The sequence below is a fragment of the Pristis pectinata genome, chromosome 24 (genome assembly GCF_009764475.1).
Source record: "Pristis pectinata isolate sPriPec2 chromosome 24, sPriPec2.1.pri, whole genome shotgun sequence".
NCBI lineage: Eukaryota > Metazoa > Chordata > Chondrichthyes > Rhinopristiformes > Pristidae > Pristis > Pristis pectinata.
The window spans coordinates 1,042,384-1,064,453 of NC_067428.1; the positions used below are offsets into that span (position 1 = coordinate 1,042,384).

The following is a 22,070-nucleotide window of genomic DNA, read 5'->3' on the forward strand; positions in this document are numbered from 1 at the left end:
CCGGCCCTTCCTGAATCCGTGCTGTTTCTACCTGATGGAACCACTTCCATTCAGGCATCTCGCTATTTCTTCCTCAATGACAGCTTCAAGCATTTTCCCAACTATAGATGTTAAGCTAATTGGCCTATAATTACCAGCCTTTTGCATACATCTTTTTTTTAAAACAGTGGCATGACATTCGCTGTCTTCCAATCTGCCAGGATCTGTCCAGAGAATTTTGGTAAAATATCACATCTCTACTACCCCCATTTCTTTCGGTACCCTGGGATATATCCCATCAGGACCAGGGGACTTATCTACCTTTAGGCCCACTAGTTTGCTCAGCACTACCTCTTTAGTGACAAAGATTGCATCGAGGTCCTCACCTCCCATCGCATCCATAACATCTCTCTTTAACATGTTAGACGTGTCCTCCACTGTGAAGACTGACACAAAATAGTCGTTCAAGGCCTCAGCTATTTCCATATTACCCAATATTAATTCCCCCTTCTCATCTTCCAAGTGACCTACATTCACTTTAGCCACCCTTTTCTGCTCTATGTAATTACAAAAACTTTCACTGTTTTTATATTTTGTGCTAGTTTACTTTCATAATCTATCTTCCCTTTCCTTATTGCTTGCTAAGTGGTTCTTTGTTGCTTTTTAAAGTTTTCCCCAGTCTTCCAGTTTCCCTCTACTCTTGGAGACTTTGTATGCGTGAGCTTTCAGCTTGATGCCTTCCTTTATTTCCTTAGTTATCCAAGGCTGGCTCTCCCCACCCTTCCTGTGCTTGCTTTTAACTGGAATATACTTTTGTTGGGCACCGTGAAAAATCTCTTTGAAATTCTGCCACTGTCCAACTGTCCCACCACACAGCCTGCGTTCCCAGCCCACACTAGCCTGTTGGCATCGCTTACATCGATCTATTTGTATGATCACTCTTTCCACTTTTACCTGTCTCATTGCACAGGACCAGATCCAAGACAGAATTTTCCCTTGCAGGTTCACGAATATGCTGTTCAAGAAAGCTATCACGGATGCATTCTATGACATCCTCCTCGAGACTGCCTCGACAAACTTGATTCGCCTTGATGTGTAGAAGTTAAACTTGATATGTGGAAGTTAAGGTCCCCCATGACAACTGCTGTTCTATTCTTACACGCATCAGATATTTCTTGGTTTATTGCCTGTGCGGCTGTAATGTTATTATTCAGTGGCCAACAGACGACTCCCACCAGTGACTTTTTCTCTTTACTATTCCTAATCTCTACCCAGATGATTTCAACATCCTGCTCCTTGTCTCTCACCATTGGCTTGATCTCATCCTTAATTACAAACGCTATCCAACCTCCTTTACTTTCTTGCGTATCCTTCCGTATTACGATACCCTCCACGTCCAACCCTCCCTGACCCCTGGCGCTTTCCCCTGCCCTCGCAGTAGATGTAATACTTGTCTTTACACCTCCTCCCTCACTACCATCCAGGGACCTAAACAGTCCTTCCAGGTGAGGCAAATGTTCACATCCATCTCCTCCAACATCTTTGTGAAACTTTTACACCCTTTCCAGCTTAATGACATACTTCCCATAGCTAGGCAACCAGAAATTCACAGAATACTTCAAGTGTGGTCTCTCTGGTGTCTTGGACACCTGTAGCAGGACATCCCAACTCCTGAACTCAATGACTTGAATGAAGGCAAGCATGCCACATTTATTCTCCATCACCGTCTACTGGTGTCACCACTTTCAGGGAACTATACACTTTTACAAACCTCCACTTCACTCCCCAGAGCCCTGCCATTCACTGTGCAAGTCCTGCCCTGGTTTAAATTAGCAAAATGCAACACTACGCACTTGTCTGAGTTAAATTCCATCTGTCATTCCTTTGCCCACTTTCCCAATTGATTGTAATATCAGATAACCTTCTTCACTGTGCCACCAATTTTGCTATCGTCCACAAACTTACTACCCATGCCAACTAAGTTCTCATCCAAATCTTTAACATAGAAGAACATAGAAAAACTACAGCACAATTCAGGCCCTTTGGCCCACAAAGCTGTGCCAAACATGTCCCTACCCTAGAAATTACCTTTAACATTGATAACAAGCAATAGTGGACCATGCACTGATCACTGCAGCACACCACTAGTCACTGGCCTCCAAACCGAAAAACAATCTTTTGCTATGACCCTGACTTCTACCACCAAGACAATTTCATATTGGCTTGGCTGGATTACCCTGGATTCCATGTGACCTCACTCTCAGAACTCCTCTACAATGCCCAGGGACAAAGTGGGATCTTACCGCGTATGACAGAGGGACTGGGGACGGAAGGCACCGTAGGGGGAGTGAAGGGAAAGGGCAGAGGCACTGGTGTGTGTGTGTGTGTGTGTGTGTGTGTGTGTGGTTCCTCCACCCAACCCACCGTCCCAGACGCCGCCACTCACCATTCCCACCTCCACCACAGCCCGTCTGTGTCGGGGCGGGGATCACCCCCACCCACCCACCGTGTGTCGAGGGTGGGGAGAGAGAGAGACAGCCCACACTCCCAATATCGCTTCCCACTCGCTCCCCCGGTGTCGGGGACGAGCCCTCCCTCCCCCCCCCACTTGCTCCCCCGGTGTCGGGGACGAGCCCGCCCCCCTCCTCCCTCCTCTCCCCCCCCCCCCCGGGTGTCGGGGACTAGCCCGCCCCCCTCCTCCCTCCTCTCCCCCCCCCCCCACCGGGTGTCGGGGACGAGCCCGCCCCCCTCCTCTTCCCCCCCGGGTGTCGGGGACCAGCCCGCCCCCCCTCCTCTCCTCTCCTCCCCCCCGGTGTCAGGGACCAGCCCGCCCCCCCTCCTCTCCTCCCCCCCGGTGTCGGGGACCAGCCCGCCCCCCCCTCCTCTCCTCCTCCTCCCCCCCCTCCTCTCCTCCTCCTCCCCCCCCGTGTCGGGGACGAGCCCGCCCCCCCCCTCCTCTCCTCCTCCTCCCCCCCCCCCGTGTCGGGGACGAGCCCGCCCCCCCCTCCTCTCCTCCTCCTCCTCCCCCCCCCGTGTCGGGGACGAGCCCGCCCCCCCCCTCCTCTCCTCCCCCCCCCCGTGTCGGGGACGAGCCCGCCCCCCCCTCCTCTCCTCCCCCCCCCCGGTGTCGGGGACGAGCCCGCCCCCCCTCCTCTCCTTCCCCCCCCCCGGTGTCGGGGACGAGCCCAGCCCCCCCTCCTCTCCTCCCCCCCGGTGTCGGGGACGAGCCCAGCCCCCCCCTCCTCTCCTCCCCTCCCCCCCCGGTGTCGGGGACGAGCCCAGCCCCCCCCCTCCTCTCCTCCCCTCCCCCCCCGGTGTCGGGGACGAGCCCCGCCCCCCCCTCCCCTCCCCCCCCCGGTGTCGGGGACGAGCCCAGCCCCCCCCCTCCCCTCCCCCCCCGGTGTCGGGGACGAGCCCAGCCCCCCCCCTCCCCTCCCCCCCCGGTGTCGGGGACGAGCCCAGCCCCCCCCTCCCCTCCCCTCCCCCCCTGGTGTCGGGGACGAGCCCAGCCCCCCCCCCTCCTCTCCTCCCCCCCTGGTGTCGGGGACGAGCCCAGCCCCCCCCCCTCCTCTCCTCCCCTCCCCTCCCCCCCCGGTGTCGGGGACGAGCCCAGCCCCCCCCCTCCTCTCCTCCCCCCCCGGTGTCGGGGACGAGCCCAGCCCCCCCCGCCTCTCCTCCCCCCCCGGTGTCGGGGACGAGCCCAGCCCCCCCCCTCCTCTCCTCCCCCCCCGGTGTCGGGGACGAGCCCAGCCCCCCCTCCTCTCCTCCCCCCCCCGGTGTCGGGGACGAGCCCAGCCCCCCCCCTCCTCTCCTCCTCCCCCCCCCCCGGTGTCGGGGACGAGCCCAGCCCCCCCCCTCCTCTCCTCCCCCCCCCCCCGGTGTCGGGGACGAGCCCGCCCCCCGACACTCACCGACCCACCGCCACAACCCGGGCTCCGCTCAGTGTGACCTCACTTCCGGGCTCGCTGACCGACACAAGGAGGAGCCGACAGAGGGCAAGAGGCGTCGCATCTGCATTCTCGGAGGACCGACCCAGTCCTCCCGCCCGTCCGGACGTCCCATTCACGCCTTCCGCAGAGTCTGTCCGGTAGCCGGGCGCCGTGGCTGGGAGCGGGGCAGCCCTACAACATGCCAGCCGGTCACCGACCGATCTGGACTCTGCCGTCCCGCCGGAAACTGTTGTCAGTCCGGCAGGGAATGCGGCGGCTTGCCCCGCACTGATTGACGCCAGAACCGGCCAATCAGTTGCGAGCAGGAAGGGCCCGGCTGACCAATTGGCGGAGGCACCTGCCCCCTGCCGGCCAATGGGAGACGGGGAGCCGGGACTTCCGGCGGAGCTGGGCGCGGGAGGCGGGAGGAGCCGCCATGGCGAAAACGTACGATTACCTGTTCAAGCTGCTGCTGATCGGGGACAGCGGCGTCGGCAAAACCTGCGTCCTCTTCCGCTTCTCGGAGGACGCCTTCAACACCACCTTCATCTCCACCATCGGTACGACCGGCCGGGCGGGCGGGGGCGCGGCGCCGGCGCCCGTTTCCGGGGTGCTGGGGCCCAGGGAGCGAAGGTCAGGGCCCGGGCCCCCCCTCCCCCCACCTTCTTCCCCCCTCCCCCCACCTTCTTCCCCCCTCCCCCCACCTTCTTCCCCCCTCCCCCCACCTTCTTCCCCCCTCCCCTCCCCCCACCTTCTTCCCCCCTCCCCTCCCCCCACCTTCTTCCCCCCTCCCCTCCCCCCACCTTCTTCCCCGCTCCCCTCCCCCCACCTTCTTCCCCGCTCCCCTCCCCCCACCTTCTTCCCCGCTCCCCTCCCCCCACCTTCTTCCCCCCTCCCCTCCCCCCACCTTCTTCCCCCCTCCCCTCCCCCCACCTTCTTCCCCCCTCCCCTCCCCCCACCTTCTTCCCCCCTTTTCTCCCTTTCTCTCTTCCCCCCCCAACCCCCCCCCACCCCGCCCTCTTCCCCCCCCCCCCCGCCCTCTTCCCCCCCCCCCCCGCCCTCTTCCCCCCCCCCCCCCCCCCCCCCCACCGGGCCGGCCCACTTCGCTCTCGATGACCTTTTCAGCCGGCGGGGAACTGCTGCCGGTCCCCGAGCCGCGGGCTCCCAGGCTTCGGGTCTTTGGTTGGGCTCCCCCGGCTGTTTGCTCAAGCGATGATTCCCTTCCACCTCCGTCCACGTCCCCGTCAACTCGCCCCGGGTTCTGCCACTCGCCTGCACACTCGGCCAATTAACCCACCGCTCCGCACGTCTCTGGGGCGAAGCCGGAGGTCTCACGCTGTCACAGGGAGAACGTGCAAAGCCACAAAGACGGCAGCCGAGGTCAGGGTCGGCTCCAGACCGCTGGAACTGTGAGGCAGCGGCTTTACCGGCTGCTTCACTGTCTGGCCTGTCCAGCTCATTCGTGATGCTCAACAGGGTTCTCTTTTCCCCATGACGGAGTGTGACTTTTGGGTTCCTTTCTATGATCTCAGTATAGCTGAGGTTAGTTAGAATCTGAGCTGCATTTCCCCTGACAGTGATTAACTGGGCTTCAACCTACCCACTTTATCTGCTTGTCATTGGGGGTTTTTACCTTTCAGCTTGGGAGCAGTGGGTAAAAATCTTAGGTTTTCCTGCACAATCTGTCTTCTAACCACGTCATAGTATGTTAATGCCAAGATGGATTTTATTGCATCCTTGTCATTAGGTAGTTTGAGTACAGAGGTGGATTTGAATGGTTTTATGGTTCCATATCCGTATACATTGTGTTTGTTAACGAAGGACTGCCTTGAATCGTGAAAATTAACTTCCAGAGAGTCGCTGCTGACAACCATGTTAAAGACCACATTGGGGAATAATAAGTGTGAATGGCAGCTGAGGTAGAGGACCTTAGCTTCAAGCTAAATATTTTCTTTCATTTCTTCTCGCTATCTATTTTTTGTTTGTTTTGTTTGCTTTGTAAGATCATGCTGGTTTACAGTGCCTTGCACTGTCTATATGAAATCTAAAGGAGAGAAGAATCTAAGTTCATGAGGATGTATTTGACTGTTTCCAGTTGTAGGAGGTTGTTTGTAAATAGTGTGCAGCATGAAGCTGCAGATGAGCGAGATGCTGTTACAGGGATTAGAACATTCATTTGCACAGGAAACTCTCTCATTATTGCATTGCTATTTTTGTTCGTCAATTACATAGAGTCAGCACGGCTCATAGAACAGTGCAGGAACAGACCCTTCGCCCACGATGTCTGTGCCAAACACTGCTGAATTAAATTAAGTCTCTTCTGCCTGTGCGTCACTCCATTCCCTGCATATTCACGTGTCTATCTAGCAGCCTCTTAACGTAATTTACAATTTAATAATTTGCATTTAAATTTTTCACATTCTTTAATTTAAAATTAATGACCTTGATTTCTTTCTTCTCAGGTATTGACTTTAAAATCAGAACAATTGAGTTGGATGGAAAGAAAATCAAACTGCAGATATGGTGAGGATGTGGGGCTGCTTCAACCAGGTCTGCGAACTGCGTTTGCCCTGAAATCAGAATGCTTTATAACAGAGGCAATTCGGTAGATTTGGATTGGCAATTCAGATTGTTTGTGACATCACTGCACACATATAATTTGAAAACATCAGTGTGTTCACCAGCTGTCTTATCAAGCTCGTTGTGGTTTTACTGAAGGAATGTTTTGTCTTTGAAGCATTTTTGATGCTCTTCATGGTATTACTTTAGTACAGTGAAACACAATTAAATTTACTGTATGGTGATTGAACTATCCTCCCACCGTAAGCTCCTTTGTACATACCATTTGTTATATGTTATAAAATGTTCTGATCTACTTCAGTGATTCAGTGTAGGAAGTGGCACTGACTTGGGAGGACTGTGTCTAGGTCTGAAATATGGGGTTAGAGCAAGAGTTTAGCAGTTTATGTTGGCGATGTACAGCTGATGGAAGTGGTGTCAGTGAGTCTTGGTGACGAGAGCCTTTAAATGGGCTGTTTTGTTGAACTGGAAGTTGACCTGTGAGCGGGCAAGCAGGAACATGTCGAAAAGAATAGTGATTGCAGTTTACACAGGCAGAGATGATAGTGACAGCATCATTGAAATGAAGGAAGACAAAAATCAGCAAGAAATGCCTTTGCCGCATTTGACCTGTGCTCTGATACTTGTTCAGGTAAGCAATCTATTGGAAGGTTTCCTTACCCGCTGTTCCTTGGCTCTTTGCCATTCTATCAACCCCTTTGGTGGAGCTGCGCTGTTGGAAGGACAGGATGCATTCAGGGATTATTGTAGTGGAATCTGTGATGTTAGATGAAAGTTGTTCTCAGGAGAACAAGTTGCTCCATAACCAGGAGTCAGAAAGTTGCTGAACAGGCTGTGGGACAGCGTGCCTGATTTAACACACTAACCTCCGCAGAAAGGACTAAGGTCAACTGAGTTTGCCAAGCAGTTTTGTGGTAACTGGTTGGTTTGATAGGTCATTTAAGAGATCCCCAAATTGCTGTGGGTCTGTACAGTTAACCTTCCTTAAAGGACATTAGTAAAGGGATATAGTGACAATCCAGTGGTTTTATGTTCGTCGTTACTTAGTAGAGGTTTTTTTTAATTCCCCACTACTGTGGTGAGGGTTCAATGTATTACTCTGAATCATTGGTCTAGGGCTTTAAACTGGTAGTCCATAGATTAAACATCTCCCCAAATTTCTGCCATCCACTGGCTGATTTTCAACATTCATTGCCCTTATCCAGGAAAAACAGTTAAAAGTTAGGGGGACATTGGTGTCAGAGTGGCTTTCTCCCTTGAATTTTTACCTAATCAGTGTTGATCACTGCACAAGTCTCTTGCAACAAACAAACACAGCTGACACTGAGCCTCTTCCTTTGGAAGGAACATCATCACTTTCTCTTTAAAAACAAAAGGATTGTCTGTCTGTGTAGTCCCATTGATTAGCTCCTCATTCATTATTCGTCCCCAAAATTCTGAGCTTGTGGCCATTCTGTACTGCATCCACCCTGCCTGCAGCCCTGACTCTTGCCTGACTAAGGTGGTATCATCCTCATAACATCATACGCTGTCTGAGGCAATCATTCAGCCCATGAGTCTGAGCACTTTAAAAGAGCTCACCAGCGTGTCCCTGGCACATCTGTTCTTTCCCCACTTGTTCGTTAATCCTTAATTTAAAGCGATGTACAGTAGGCAAAAATCCGTGGTGATATTACAACCAACCAAAGTAAAGTAGATGTATCTTTTTCCTTTCACTTACTACACCAGCAGACAAAGCCCTATGAAGAGTTTTACACTTAGGAACCTGCCAACAAGTCCTGTTTTCCCAAAGAAACAGCATGGTTTGCATAAAAGTGTAGTGAGACGAGAACTTAGAAGCACATAAGAGTCAGAACAATGATGGGTTTACTTCACAGCACTACATCCGGTCACTCTCTTTGGATGCTCAATTTTCTTGATTTGATGTATAACTGCATCGCTAAACTCCTCACCTTGATGTTACTGTGACAATGTTACATGAACAAGCCTGTCAATGCAACATTGGAACTAAGTTGATGCTTCACAGCTGACTTTGTGTTAATGGTATTCTGTTTGTTCAGCTAGCTGGCTCATTAATGGAACTTGGAAGGGCTGCTCTGCTGTAGGAGTGTCTGACCTGGTAGGGTGAACCTAACTAGACATGGCTGCACCCACAGATTTCAGGCTCAGCATTGATATCAAGTTTCTGCTGAATTCTCGACTGGATTTATTGGGACCAGATTTGTTCCCAACCTCGGGTGCTATCTGTGTGCAGTTTGCACGTTCTCTGACTGTGTGAGTTTCCTCCCATATCACATGCTGATCGATAGGTTAATTGGCGGCTGTGGTAGTTGAATGGTGGAATCTGGGAGAGTGAGAGCGTAAACGTATGCGTGATGGCTGAGCCAATCCATGTGAGTCCATGACCTTGCACTTGGGGATTGTTTTGATCTCTCTTTGAGTTTACCCGTTCAAACCATTGTCATAAATTTAAACCATAACCCTAAGCCACCTTGTGTGGGGAAGAGCATCTCGTCTCTCTTAGTCTTCATTTCACCAGCTTCATCTCTGGTCGGTTGGTATTAAAACTGGATCACAACTTAACTATAAAGACACCTTGTGTTTGTGATGTCCTGCCACTTGTACAGTAGGATTTCATTGGTGGCACTTAGCAAATTTCATTATCATTTATTAGTTTGTTTAAAGTAGTCTCAATAGGAATTATGCTCAACGTTTTTCTTGTATGGTGCATTTGGTTCCTTGGAGCAACCAGAAAGCATCCATCCCATAAGTGTTGGTTATATGCAGTCCTTACATGGGGAAGCAGTGCTGTGCCACAACACACCTTGCATGATTGTGTTGTGGTAATATAGGCCCAGGTGATGGTTTAATCAACGAGGTGTTTGATGCTCAAACGGAGCAATGGTTTTTTTTGGTTCGCACAAGAGAAAGTTATGAAATAAACATGATGAAGCATAACAGCAAGTGAAGTGCATCTGATTCTAATTAAACCTGTTGGAATGTCCTAGGGACACAGCTGGCCAGGAACGGTTTCGGACGATCACCACGGCGTACTACCGAGGGGCCATGGTAAGATGTCCATATTACATCAGCTTCATACATTAACTCTCCTGAGTAAGAGATGCAGCAAAAATATACGCAGTGCATACAATGATCTACCATTTCCTGGAATGAGGAACAGGGCTCCATGGTGCAAAAATGACGAGTTTTATGTTCAGACTTAGACTGTAAGTTACTTGAGCTGTGCATGAGGGAGTGCAAGTGGTGGTGTGGGTATAGATACCAGGAGGCTGAAGATTCTGGGTCTTCGATCTGTGTAGAAACAGGAGAAGGCCATTCTGCTCCTTATCTCTACTCAGCCATTTTACCAGTAAGATTATGGCTGATCTCTAATCTTGAAGCCACTTTCCTGCACTAACTGTGTTTCCCTCAATTCCTTTAATAATGAAAAATAAGTAATCTCCCTTTTAAATATACTCAGCAACTAAGGCTCCATAGTCCTCTTGATTAGGTTCACTACTGTCTTGTCTGAAGAAATTTCTTCTTGTCTCAGTCTTTCTGACTGATTTTATCATAAGAACATACAAATCATTTGACCCTCAGTGCTGCTCTGTCACAATAAGACCCTGGTTGAACTGCTGGTAACCTTGAACCCCACATTGACCCACAGTAACCTCTCATCCAAGTGCTAATCCAGCATTTCTCTACGCCTGCCTTAAAAATGTTTAAAGACTCTGATTCCAGTGCCCTTTGAGGAAGAAAGTTCCAAAGACTTGAATCCCAAGGGGACCAATATGCTGGTAGGGAGGTTTGCTAAGGCCACTGGGGGGAGTTTAAACTAGAATTGTTGGGGGATGGGATCCGAACTGGAGAGACTGGGGAAGAGGTCTTTAGCTTTCAAATAGAGAAAGCTTGTAGTAGGTACGAGGGGGAGGATAGGCAGGTGATAGAGAAGGGATGTGATCAGGTTGGTTTGAGATGTGTCTATTTTAACGCAACTTGAGCGAATGAGCTTAGAGCTTGAATAAATAATTAGAGCTACGATATGGTGGCCATTACAGAGACTTGGATGGCTCAGGGACTGGAATGGTTACTTCAAGTGCCGGGTTTTAGATGTTTCAGAAAGGACAGGGAGGGAGACAAAAGAGGTGGGGGAGTGGCACTGTTGATCAGAGATGGACATCATGGAGGGATTGTCCAAGGAGTCTCTGGGTGGAGGTTAGGAACAGGAAGGGGTCAATAACTTTACTGGGTGTTTTTTATAGGCCGCCCAATAGTAACAGGGATATCGAGGATAGGGAAACAGATCCTAGAAAGGTGTGAGAATAACAGTTGTTGTGATGGGAGATTTTAATTTGCCAAATATTGAGTGACATCTCCATACAGCAAGGGGTGCAGATGGGTTGGAGTTTAAGTGTGTTCAGGAAGGATTCTTGACACAATATGTAGATAAGCCTACAAGAGGAGAGGCTGTGCTGGATTTGGTATTGGGAAATCAACCTCTCAGTGGGAGAGCATTTTGGTGATAGTGATCATAATTCTATTTCCTTTACGATAGCACTGCAGAGGGATAGGAACAGACAGACTAGAAAGTTGTTTACTTGGAGTAGAGGGAATTATGAGGCTCTCAGGCAGGAAATTGAAGCTTAAATTGGGAACAGATGTTCTCAAGGAAAAGTACAGAAGAAATGTGGCAAACATTCAGGGGGTATTTGGGTGGAGTTCTACATAGGCATGTTCCAATGAGACGGGAGTCATGAGAGGATACAAGAACCGTGGCGTATGAACACTATAATAAATCTAGTTAAAAGGAGAAGAAAAGCTTACAAAAGGTACAGAGAGCTAGGTAATGTTAGAGATCTGGAAGAGTATAAGGCTAACAAGAAGGAGTTTAAGAAGGAAATTAGGAGAGCCAGAAGGGGACATGAGAAGGCCTTGGCGGGCAGGATTAAGGAAAACCCCAAGGCATTCTACAAGTATGTGAAGAGCAAGAGGATAAGATGCGAAAGAAAAGGGCCTATCAAGTGCAGCAGTGGGAAAGTGTGTATGGATCTGGAGAAAATAGCGAAAGTACTTAATGAATACTGATGTAAAGTATTTATTATGGAAAAAGATCTGGGTGATTGTTGTGAGGACTTGCAGCAGGTTGAAAAGCTTGAGCATGTGGGTATTAGGAAAGAGGATGTGCTGGAACTTTTGGAAAGCATCAAGTTGGATAAGTCGCCGGGACTGGATGAGATGTACCCCAGGCTGCTGTGGGAGGCAAGGGAGGAGATTGCGGAGCCTCTGACAATGATCTTTGCATCATCAATGGAGACGGGAGAGGTTCCAGAAGATTGGCAGATTGCAGATGTTGTTCCCTTATTCAGAAATGGAGTAGAGATAGCCCAGGAAATTATAGACCAGTGAGTCTTACTTCAGTGGTTGGTAAGCTGATGGAGAAGATCCTGAGAGGCAGGATTTATGAACATTTGGAGAGGTATAATATGATTAGGAATAGTCAGCATGGCTTTGTTAAGGGCAGGTCCTGTCTTAAGAGCCTGATTGAATTTTTTGAGGATGTGACTAAACACATCGATGAAGGGAGAGCAGTAGATGTAGTGTATATGGATTCCAGCAAGGCATTTGATAAGATACCCCATGCAAGGCTTATTGAGAAAGTAAGGAGGCATGGGATCCAAGGGGACATTGCAGTGTGCATCCAGAACTGGCTGGCCCACAGAAGGCAGAGAGTGGTTGTTGAAGGGTCGTATTCTGCATGGAGGGCAGTGACCAGTGGTGTACCTCAGGGATCTGTTCTGGGACCCTTACTCTTTGTGACTTTTATAAACGACCTGGATGAGGAAGTGGAGGGATGGGTTAGTAAGTTTGCAGATGACACAAAGGATGGATGTGTTGTGGATAGTTTGGAGGGCTCTCGGAGGTTACAGCAGGGCATAGATAGGATGCAGAGTTGGGCTGAGAAGTGGCAGATGCAGTTCAACCCAGATAAGGTGCAGTGGTTCATAGTGGTAGGTCAAATATGATGGCAGAGTATAGTATTAATGGTAGGACTCTTGGCAGTGTGGAGAATCAGAGGGATCTTGGGGTCTGAGTCCAGAGGACGCTCAAAGCAGCTGCACAGGTTGACTCTATGGTTAAGAAGGCATATGGTGTATTGTCCTTCATCAATCGGGGAATTGAATTTTGGAGCCGAGAGGTATTGTTGCAGCTATACAGGACCCTGGCCAGGCCCCACTTGGAGTACTGTGCTCAGTTCTGGTCGCCTCACTACAGGAAAGTTGTGGAAGCCATAGAGATGGTGCAGAGGAGATTTACAAGGATGCTGCCTGGAATGCAGAGCATGCCTTATGAAAGCAGGTTGAGGGAACTCGGCCTTTTCTCCTTGGAGCGACGGAGGATGAGGGGGGACCTGATAGGGGTATATAAGATGATGAGAGGCATTGATCGGGTAGATAGTCAGAGGCCTTTCCCTAGGGCTGAAATGGTGGCCACAAGAGGACACAGGTTTAAAGTGTTGGGGAGTAGGTATAGAGGAGATGTCAGGGGTAAGTTTTTTACTCAGTGGTGAGTGTGTGGAATGGGCTGCCGGCAACGGTGGTGGAGGCGGAAACGATAGGGTCTTTTAAGAGACTTTTGGATAGGTACATGGAGCTGAGAAAAATAGAGGGCTATGGGTAAGCCTAGTAATTTCTAGGGTAGGGACATGTTTGGCACAGTTTTGTGAGCCGAAGGGCCTGAATTGTGTTGTAGGTTTTCTATGTTTCTATGACTCAAGAGCCTTGGAGAACAAAACAGTACTTCACTTCTGTCTTAACTGGACATTTAAGGATATTGATTAACTGGGAAAGTAGACAAGGAGAATTTAACTCTGATAAGTGCAAAGTGATGCATTTGGAGAAGCTAAACCAAGGCAGGATACACACAGTGAATGGCAGGGCCATGGGGAGTGTTGTTGAGCAGAGACCCTGAGGTACCAGTACATAGTTCTCTGAGAATGGCAACAGATACTCAGGGTGGTAAGGATGATATATCCATGCCTGTCTTTATTGGCAAGGCATTGGGTACAAGAGTCGGGCTGCCGAGTTGTACGAAATGTTGGTTAGGTCACACTTGGAGAACTGCGTGCAGTTCTGGTCACCATGCTGCAGGAAAGGTATGATTAAGCTAAAGAGGGTGCAGAAAAGATTGATGAGACATTGCCTGCATTGGAGGGCTTGAATTATAAGGAAAGATCGGATAGGCTGGGTTTTGTTTTCCCTAGAGCGAAGGAAGCTGACAGGTGACAGAATAGAGGTACATAAAATTATGACAGGCATGACCAGGTAGATAGCCAGTATCCGTTTCCCATGGGAGGGGTGTCTAAACCTGGAGGACGTGGGTTTAAGGCGAGAGGGAGGAGGTTCAAAGGGGATCCGTGGGGTAAATCTTTCGCACAGAGTAGTTGATATCAGGAATGAGCTGCCAGAGGAGGTGGTGCAGGCAGGAACAGTAACAGCTTTTAAGAGGCATTTGGATGAGGCATAGAGGGATATGGAATTAATACATGCAAATAGGATTGTTGTAGATAGACATGTTCGGCATTGAGGAGGTGGGCCTGTGTCTGTGCTGTACATCTCCTTCACTGTAAATATGGTACAAGAAGGTCGGCAGGGAAACCCTGCTAATCACAGGCCGGTGAATCCAATGTTAGTGGTCGGGATGCCACTGGAAGAATTTCTGAGGGAAAGGATGAATCTACACATAGAAAGGTGCAGAGGAGATTTACCAGGATGCTGCCTGGATTAGAGAGTATTGAATATGAGGAGAGGCTTAAGGTGCTAGGGCTTTATTCACTGGAAAGGAGGAGGATGAGAGGAGACATGATAGAGGTATATAAAATACTGAGAGGAATAGATAGAGTAGACAGTCAGCGCCTCCTTCCCAGGGCACCAATGCTCAAGACGGGAGGGCATGGCGTTAAGTTTATGGGTGGGAGGTTCAGGGGAGATGTCGGGGAGGTTTTTCACCCAGAGAGTGGTTGGTGCATGGAATGCACTGCCTGGGGTGGTGGTGGAGGCAGATACATTGAACAGGTTCAAGAGCTTGTTGGATAGGCATATGGAGGAGTGTGGGATGGGGGGATATGCGGGAGGAAGGGGTTAGGTAGTGTGAGGGTGGTTTGATGGACGGCACAACATGGTGGGCCGAAGGGCCTGTTTTGTGCTATATGGTTCTATGGTTCATCCAACTCAGTTATATATGCAACAAATAACCTAGCACCAGTCCCAACCATACACCACTTGCTACAGACTCCCAGTTAGAAAAACACCTACCCACCACTCCCCTTGGCCTCCTAACAACGAGCTGAGTTTGGATCCAGTTCACCAACGTGCCTCAGAACTCTTGTGCCTTAACGTTCTGGATCCACCTACCATGCGGGACCTTGTAAAAAGCCCAAAAATTTATTGAAGTCCATGTCTGCTGCACTACCTTCATCGCTTTTCCAGTCACAACCCCCCAGAGAGAAAATGTTCCTCACCTGACTGCTTATGTGAGGAAATAATGGCCCCTACTTTGGAAATCCCCTCTGGGGGAAACATCTCAGCATCCGCCTTGTCAATCCCTCTCAGTCTTGCATGTTTCAATAAGATCACCTCTCATTCTCCTACGCAATGAGTATAGGTAAACCAGAGAGAGACCTATTTATGCCCACTGTCTGCCTGCTTTGGCCAGTCAATCATATCCACACCAGTCTGTTGCCGACCACACCATGAGCTTTAATTTTCTGCAATTCCCTTTGATGCAGCGCCTTAATCAAATGCATTCTGGAGATCTAAGTTTATTCTATCTGCAGCACACTACTTGACAGTCACATAGTTTGTTGATATGGGGCCACGATGTGCATTAAAGTTTGTGGTTCTTCATGTAGTGACGAGTTTCTCACTTTGTTTCCATGGCAGGGTATTATGTTAGTGTACGACATCACCAATGAAAAATCCTTTGATAATATCAAGAATTGGATCCGGAATATCGAGGAGGTATGTTTTGGCAACCGATTCAGCTTCCAGTTGACACCTTGTCTTGGCTGAAGGTTTATGCATTTGCCTCTGAAGTCGTGGCTTTACTTCCTTTCATTTGGAAGAACGTAATCCTTTACATGCTTCACTAGCGCAGTACTTGCTCTCAGATCCGATATAAAACTGTGACTGCCTCCTCGGTCAGTGTTAAACAATACCAAATGGAGCCAACTGGATACAAGAGTGGTTTGGCAGACAGTCGGTGACGGGTTGTGGTGAGGGTGGAGGTTGTTTTTCAGATTGGAAGCCTGTGACCAGTGGTATGCTGCAGGGATTGGTGCTGGGTCCCCTGTTGTTTGTCGTAGATATAGTGATTTGGATGAGAATGTTGGTGGCATGATTCATGAGTTAGAACGTGGTACAGAACAGGAACAGGCCCTTCGGCCCACAATGCTTGTGCTAACCATGATGCCAAACTAAACTAATCCCCTCTTCCTTCACATGGTCTGTATCCCTCCATTCCCTGCATGTTCATGTAAACATAGAACAGCACAGGAACAGGCTCTTTGGCCTACGATTTTATGCAGAACTAATTAAATGCCTAGCCAAACTAATACCTTCTGCCTGCACAATGGTAAATTGGTTTACCATGTACCGTGAACAGTGAAAACACTACTGTATGGTGAAAACTTGTCTTGCATACCATTTATAGCGATCACTTTATTACAGCAATGCACTGAGGTAGTACAAGGTAAAACAATAGACTGTGTAAGGTTTAACAGTTAGAGAGAGAGTGCAGTGCAAGTAGACAATAAGGTGCAAGGTCATAACAAGGTAGACTGTGAGGTTACGAGTCCATCGTATTAGCTCATGCCCTCTAATCCAGGTAGCATCCTAGTAAACCTCCTCTAAATCCTGTCCAAGGCCTCCACATCCTTCCTGTAATGGGGCGACCAGAACTGCATGCAAAGAAGTGCAGCCAAAGCAAAGTTTTATATAACTGCAATGTGACTTCCTGAAGTACTCTGTGCCCCTAGCAATGAAAGCATGTCATACACCGCCTTTACCACTCTATCCACTTGCATTGTACTTTCAGGGAGCTATGGATTTGGACCCCAAGATCCCGCTGTACATCACCACTGTTAAGGGTCCTGCCATTAACTGTGTCCTGTCCCTTTACATTTGATCTCTCGAAGTGCAGCACCTCACACTTGCCCAGATTAAATTCCATTTCTCTACTCGTGACTGTAACTGGTCTGTATCCTGTTGTTTGCAGATGACACCAAAATTGGTGGTGTGGTGAACAGTGAAGAAGGTTGTTGAAGGTTACACCAGGATCTCAGTCAATTAGGAAAGTGGGTAAAGGAATGCAACTCAAAAAAAAAATGCAAAGTGTTGCATTTTGCTCAGTTGATCCAAGGCGGGACTTGCACAGTAAATGACAGGGCCCTGGGGAACATTGTAGGACAGAGGGACCCAGTTCATAGTTCCCTGAAAGTTGTAACGGGGTAGACAAGCTGGTGAAGAAGGCATATGGCATGTTTGCCTTCAACAGACAGGCTGTTGGGTACAGGTGTTGAGAAATCATGTTCTAGCTGTACAAGCCCTGGATGAAACCACATCTGGAGCACTGTGTGCAGTTCTGGTCATCACACTATAGAAGGGATTGATTAAACTATCGAGGGTGCAGGGTGCAACATCACTGGGATGTTGCTGGGATTGGAGGGCTTGAATCATGAGGAGAGACAGGATAGGCTGGGACTGTCCTCAGAGTAAAGGAGGTTGAGGGGTGACCTTGTGGAGGTATCTAAAATCATAAGGAGTTTTGGTAAGGTGGATGGTCACTGTCTTTTGCCCAGGGTAGGGTAGGGGAGTCTGAAACTAGGGGTCATTGGTTTGAGATGGTAGGGGAAAGACTTAAAGGGGACCCAAAGAGCAAATTTTTCTCTCAGAGGTTGGTGGGTATATGGAATGAGCTGCCAGAGGAAGTGGTAGAGGTGGGTACAGTTACAATGTTGAAAAGAAATTTGGGCAGGTTCATCGATAGGGAAGGTTTAGAGGGACATGGGCCAAACACAGGCAAATGGGACTCGCTTCGGAAAGCACCTCAGTTAGGATGGATGAGTTAGGCCGAAGGGCCTGTTTCTATGCTGTAAAAATCTGTGACTAAATGAGCACACGGAATCTTTGATAAATGAGAACAAGTTTTCCCAATGTCCAGGCAAACAAGACAATTAAAACTTTCTGCTTTGACATCTTTCTTATTTGTGGGACCTTGTTTTGTGCATGTTGCTTGTCACATTTAAATATGTTACTTTGGGAAACACTCTTCCAAAGTATTTTTAGAATGGTTCTAGCACAGAATCAAGTCTGTACCAACTCTCTAAGAATGTAGATATGAACATATGGAGCAAGAGCAGGCCATTCAGCCCTTCAGTGCTGCTCTGCCTTATAAGAAGATTATGGCTGATCTGATTTGTAACCTAATTTCTTCATTCCACCTACCCATGGGATCTTTTTCACATTCTTGATTACCAAGTGTCCATCTCCCCTCCCTTAAAAATATTCAAAGACTGTTTCCACAACCCCTTGAGGAAGGGAGTTCCAAGCCCTCCTGATCCTGAGAAAGTATTTTGCCTCAATTGTGTGTTAAATGGGTGACCCATCATTTTTAAATGGTGATCCCCTGCTCTAGATGCTCCCACAAGAGGAAACATCTTCTCCATGTCCACTTTAAGATCAATCAGGATTGCGTATATCATTCAACACCACTTAGTCTTCTAAAGTCCAGCAGATACAAGCCTAGTTGTCAAAGGTGACCCACCCCTTCCAGGTATAAGATTAGTAAACCTTTTCTAAACTGCTTCCAACTTATTAACGGCCATAAGTACAACCAATACTGTACGGTCTAACCAAGGCCCTTCAAATCTACTTTACCAGGTCACTTTCCTGGTAACTAATTCAGAAATGGCGGCCATAAGTGTTTCTTTGTCCCAGATTTCTTTGTATTCACAGCACGTAACACTTGGTGTTGCTCAGGCTACCTGTGCAGTCTGGGATAGAGCACCTATTCAAAGCAGCAACTTAAACTGATTTTCAATTGACATAAACAATCTGCACAATGTCTGTATTAAGGGGAGGCACAGCTTGTAGATCTGCTGCCTTAACAGTTCCAGTGAGCTGGGTTCAATCTTGACCTCCGGTGCTGTCTGTGTGGAGTTTGCATGTTCTCCCTGTGACAGTGGGTTTGCTCCATTTGCCTCCCACATCCCATAAATGTACAGTTGGTAGATTAATTGTCCGCCATGTATTGTCCCTAGTGAGTGGTAGAATCTGTAGGGATGCAGGATGAATAAAATGGTTCAGCGTAGGTTTGGATATTTGATGGTTGGCTTGGACTCGATAGGTGAAAGGCATGTTTCCTTGCTGTATTACTCTGACTAAACAGGTTACAGTGTTAATGCATGTCTGCAAATCGCCCTTTGCTTGTGAAACTGCAGCAACCTGGTGACTGACAAGTGCCATCTTGCTGTAAACTCTGTTCTGCTTCTTCAAAGGATTCAGAAAAGTTGAATTTTGTAGTTGGGATTCCACATTTAGATGTGCTGACAAGGTTAACGTGTCAGGTTTGCATGATGACTTCGGGTACCACATTGGGATACTTTCAATGTTAACCTGTGAATCCCTCCTTTCTCATGGGAAAGTTTGAAAACCTAATGACAAGTTTGAATGGTGTTTCATGGGTTATGGTAAACAGTTCTCTTATGGCAAAACCTTCAAAGGATTCAGAAAAGTTGAATTTTGTAGTTGGGATTCCACGTTCAGATGTTTTTATTTAGATAAGTAGTTTGTCAAGATCCCATTTGCAAAAACTAATAACTTGGGCCCTGAAACTTTCACAAAATTCTTTGGAGTCAAGTATGAACTTATGGATAAAATAGATACTGTGGGGTAATGGGTGTCATTGGGTGGAGGGGGGGGGGTTGTGGGTTGGATTGTGTGGGATGTCAGAAAGTACAGTCAATTCAGCCATGAATTTGGGTTCTTTGCTGTGCTTTGTATCTTAGCATGCCTCAGCAGATGTAGAGAAAATGATCCTTGGGAACAAGTGTGATGTAAACGAGAAACGACAAGTCAGCAAAGAACGTGGAGAGAAGGTATGAGCCCTGGAACTGCCACTGCTGCCTTGTTATGGGAAGCTGGGGCTTTGCTTTTAAATATTCTCCGTGATAATGTGTTCAGTGGTCCTATGAGCAAGTTTGAATATCTTGTTTAATGTTTTGCCCATGTTGAGAAATATTTGACAACCTGGATATCCGAGGGTGGTGCAAACCTGCTCACATGATTTGAATCTTGTAGCTTTCCCCGAATGTCTCCTGTATCCTTCAGTCAAGACCAGGAGTAAATTATCAATTTGTTTTATTTCATAGCAGAATACCATGTGCTATTCTTTATTTTTACTTTATTTTAACCAGTCCCATTTGTCAACGATACTTGCCATAAATAATAAGCATGTTACGGTTGATCAGTGGGCTGCAGTACCAACCTCCTGCCCTTGTCTGAGCTGTACCTTGGTTGACTTTGCAGCCTTTGCACCTGACTGCTCATCTCCATTTGTCTTAAACTGCCACTTACACCTGGAACCAACCAGGGACTTGTATTTCTCGTATTTTCTTACAATACGGAAGGCGGCCGTTTAGCCCATTGTGTGTTTGCTGGTTCTCAGAGCAATCCCATCAGTCCCATTCCCCACTCCCCAGCAACTGGTATCAATCGATTAAACAGCAGAACACAGAACAGTACAGCACAGGAACAGGCCCTTTGGCCCACAATGTTGCAGCAAACTAATATTAAACTAGTAATTAAATTCCTAACTAAACAAATCCCTTCTGCCTACACAATGTCCATAGCCCTCCCTTCTCTGCACATTCACATGCCTATCTGTACAATCGGTTTGCAAGACAAGTTTTTCACTGGACCCCTGTACAAGTGACAATAATAAATCAATGCCAATAAGAGCCTCTTAAACACCTCTATTGTATTTGCCTCCACTACCACCCTTCGCAGTGCATTCCAGGCACCCACCACTCTGCGATTTAAAAAAAAATTAACCAGCACATCTCCTTTGAACTTACCCCCTTTCACCTTAAATGCATGCCATCTTGTATTAGACGTTAGGACCTTGGGGGAGAAAGATGCCTGCTGTCTACCCTATCTGTGCTTATCATGATCTTATAAACTTGTATCAGGTCCCCCCTCACCCTCCATTGCTCCAGAGAAAACAAACCAAGTTTATCCAACCTCTCCTTATAGCTCATGCCCTCTAATCCAGGCAGCATCCAGGTAAACCTCTCTGCACCCTCTCCACAACCTCCACATCGATCCTATAATGGGGTGACCAGAACTGAATGTAATACTCCAGATGCAGCCTACTCAGAGTTTTATAAAGTTGCAACATAACTTCCTGACTCTTGAACTCAATGCCTCGACTAATGAAGGCAAGCATGCCATTTGCCGCCTTTACCGCACTATCAAACTGCAGCCACTTTCTGGGAGCTATGGACTTGGACCACAAGATCCCTCTGTACATCGTCTCTGTTAAGGGGCCTGCCATTAACAGTGTACTGTCCCTTTATAGCTGATCTCCCAAAGTACAACGCCTCACATTTGGCTGGATTGAACTCCATCTGCCATTTCTCCACCCATATCTGCAACTGATCGATATCCTGCTGTATCCTTTGCAATCTTCTACACTATCCACAACACCACCAATCTTTATATCATCTGCAAACTTACAAACCCACCCATCCACATTTACATCTATGTCATTTAAATATATATCACAAACAGCAGAGATCCCAGTACAGATCCCTGTGGAACACCACCGGTCACAGACCTCCAGCCAGAATAAGTCCCATTAACCGCTACCCTCTGTCTCCTACAGGCAAGTCAATTCGGAATCCAAACAGCCAACTCCCATGCATCTTAATCTTCTGGATGAGCCTCCCATGAGGGACCTTGTCAAACACCTCACTGAAATCCATGTAGACAACATCTTTATCAAACATTTATCTTCATCAATCACCTTCATCACCCATCACCTCTGGAAAACGCAATCAAGTTAGCAAGACATGACTTGTCCTGCACAAAGCCATGCTGACAGTCCCCAATTACCATAGAACAATACAGCACAGTACAGGCCCTTCAGCCCACCATGTTGTGCCGCCCTTCGAACCACACCTAAGACTATCTGACCCCTTCCTCCCACATATCCCTCTATCTTAAATTCCTCCATATGCTTATCCAACAATCTCTTGAACTTTTCCAACGTATCAGCCACCACCACCACCATCACCACTCTCTGGGTGAAAAACCTCCCTCTGACATCTCCCTTGATTCTTCCCACCCATTCCTTTAAAGCCATGCCCTCTTGTATTGAGCATTGGTGCCCTGGGAAAGAGGCGCTGGCTGTCTTCTCTATCTATTCCTCTTAATATTTTGTATACCTCTATCATGTCTCCCCTCATCCTCCTCCTCTCCAATGAGTAAAGCCCAAGCTCCCTTAGTCTCTCCTCATAATCCA

At 48.2% G+C, this 22,070-nt stretch overlaps 2 protein-coding genes across 2 annotated transcripts in view; one reads left to right on the plus strand and one right to left on the minus strand.

Annotated features, from left to right (window-relative positions):
* The window catches only part of LOC127582630 (E3 ubiquitin-protein ligase Arkadia-like), a 100,383-nt gene extending 96,068 nt beyond the window's left edge, over positions 1–4,315 (minus strand). Inside the window, exon 1 of the mRNA XM_052038094.1 lies at positions 3,934–4,315. The gene's annotated coding sequence lies outside the window, so the exon portion shown is untranslated. The remainder of the gene's footprint in view (positions 1–3,933) is intronic.
* The window catches only part of rab8a (RAB8A, member RAS oncogene family), a 33,845-nt gene continuing 15,986 nt past the window's right edge, over positions 4,212–22,070 (plus strand). The window contains exons 1-5 of the mRNA XM_052038118.1: positions 4,212–4,468; positions 6,371–6,431; positions 9,497–9,557; positions 15,431–15,508; positions 19,555–19,644. Coding sequence (XP_051894078.1) covers positions 4,345–4,468; positions 6,371–6,431; positions 9,497–9,557; positions 15,431–15,508; positions 19,555–19,644 — 414 coding nt within the window. The 5' untranslated portion in view covers positions 4,212–4,344. The remainder of the gene's footprint in view (positions 4,469–6,370; positions 6,432–9,496; positions 9,558–15,430; positions 15,509–19,554; positions 19,645–22,070) is intronic.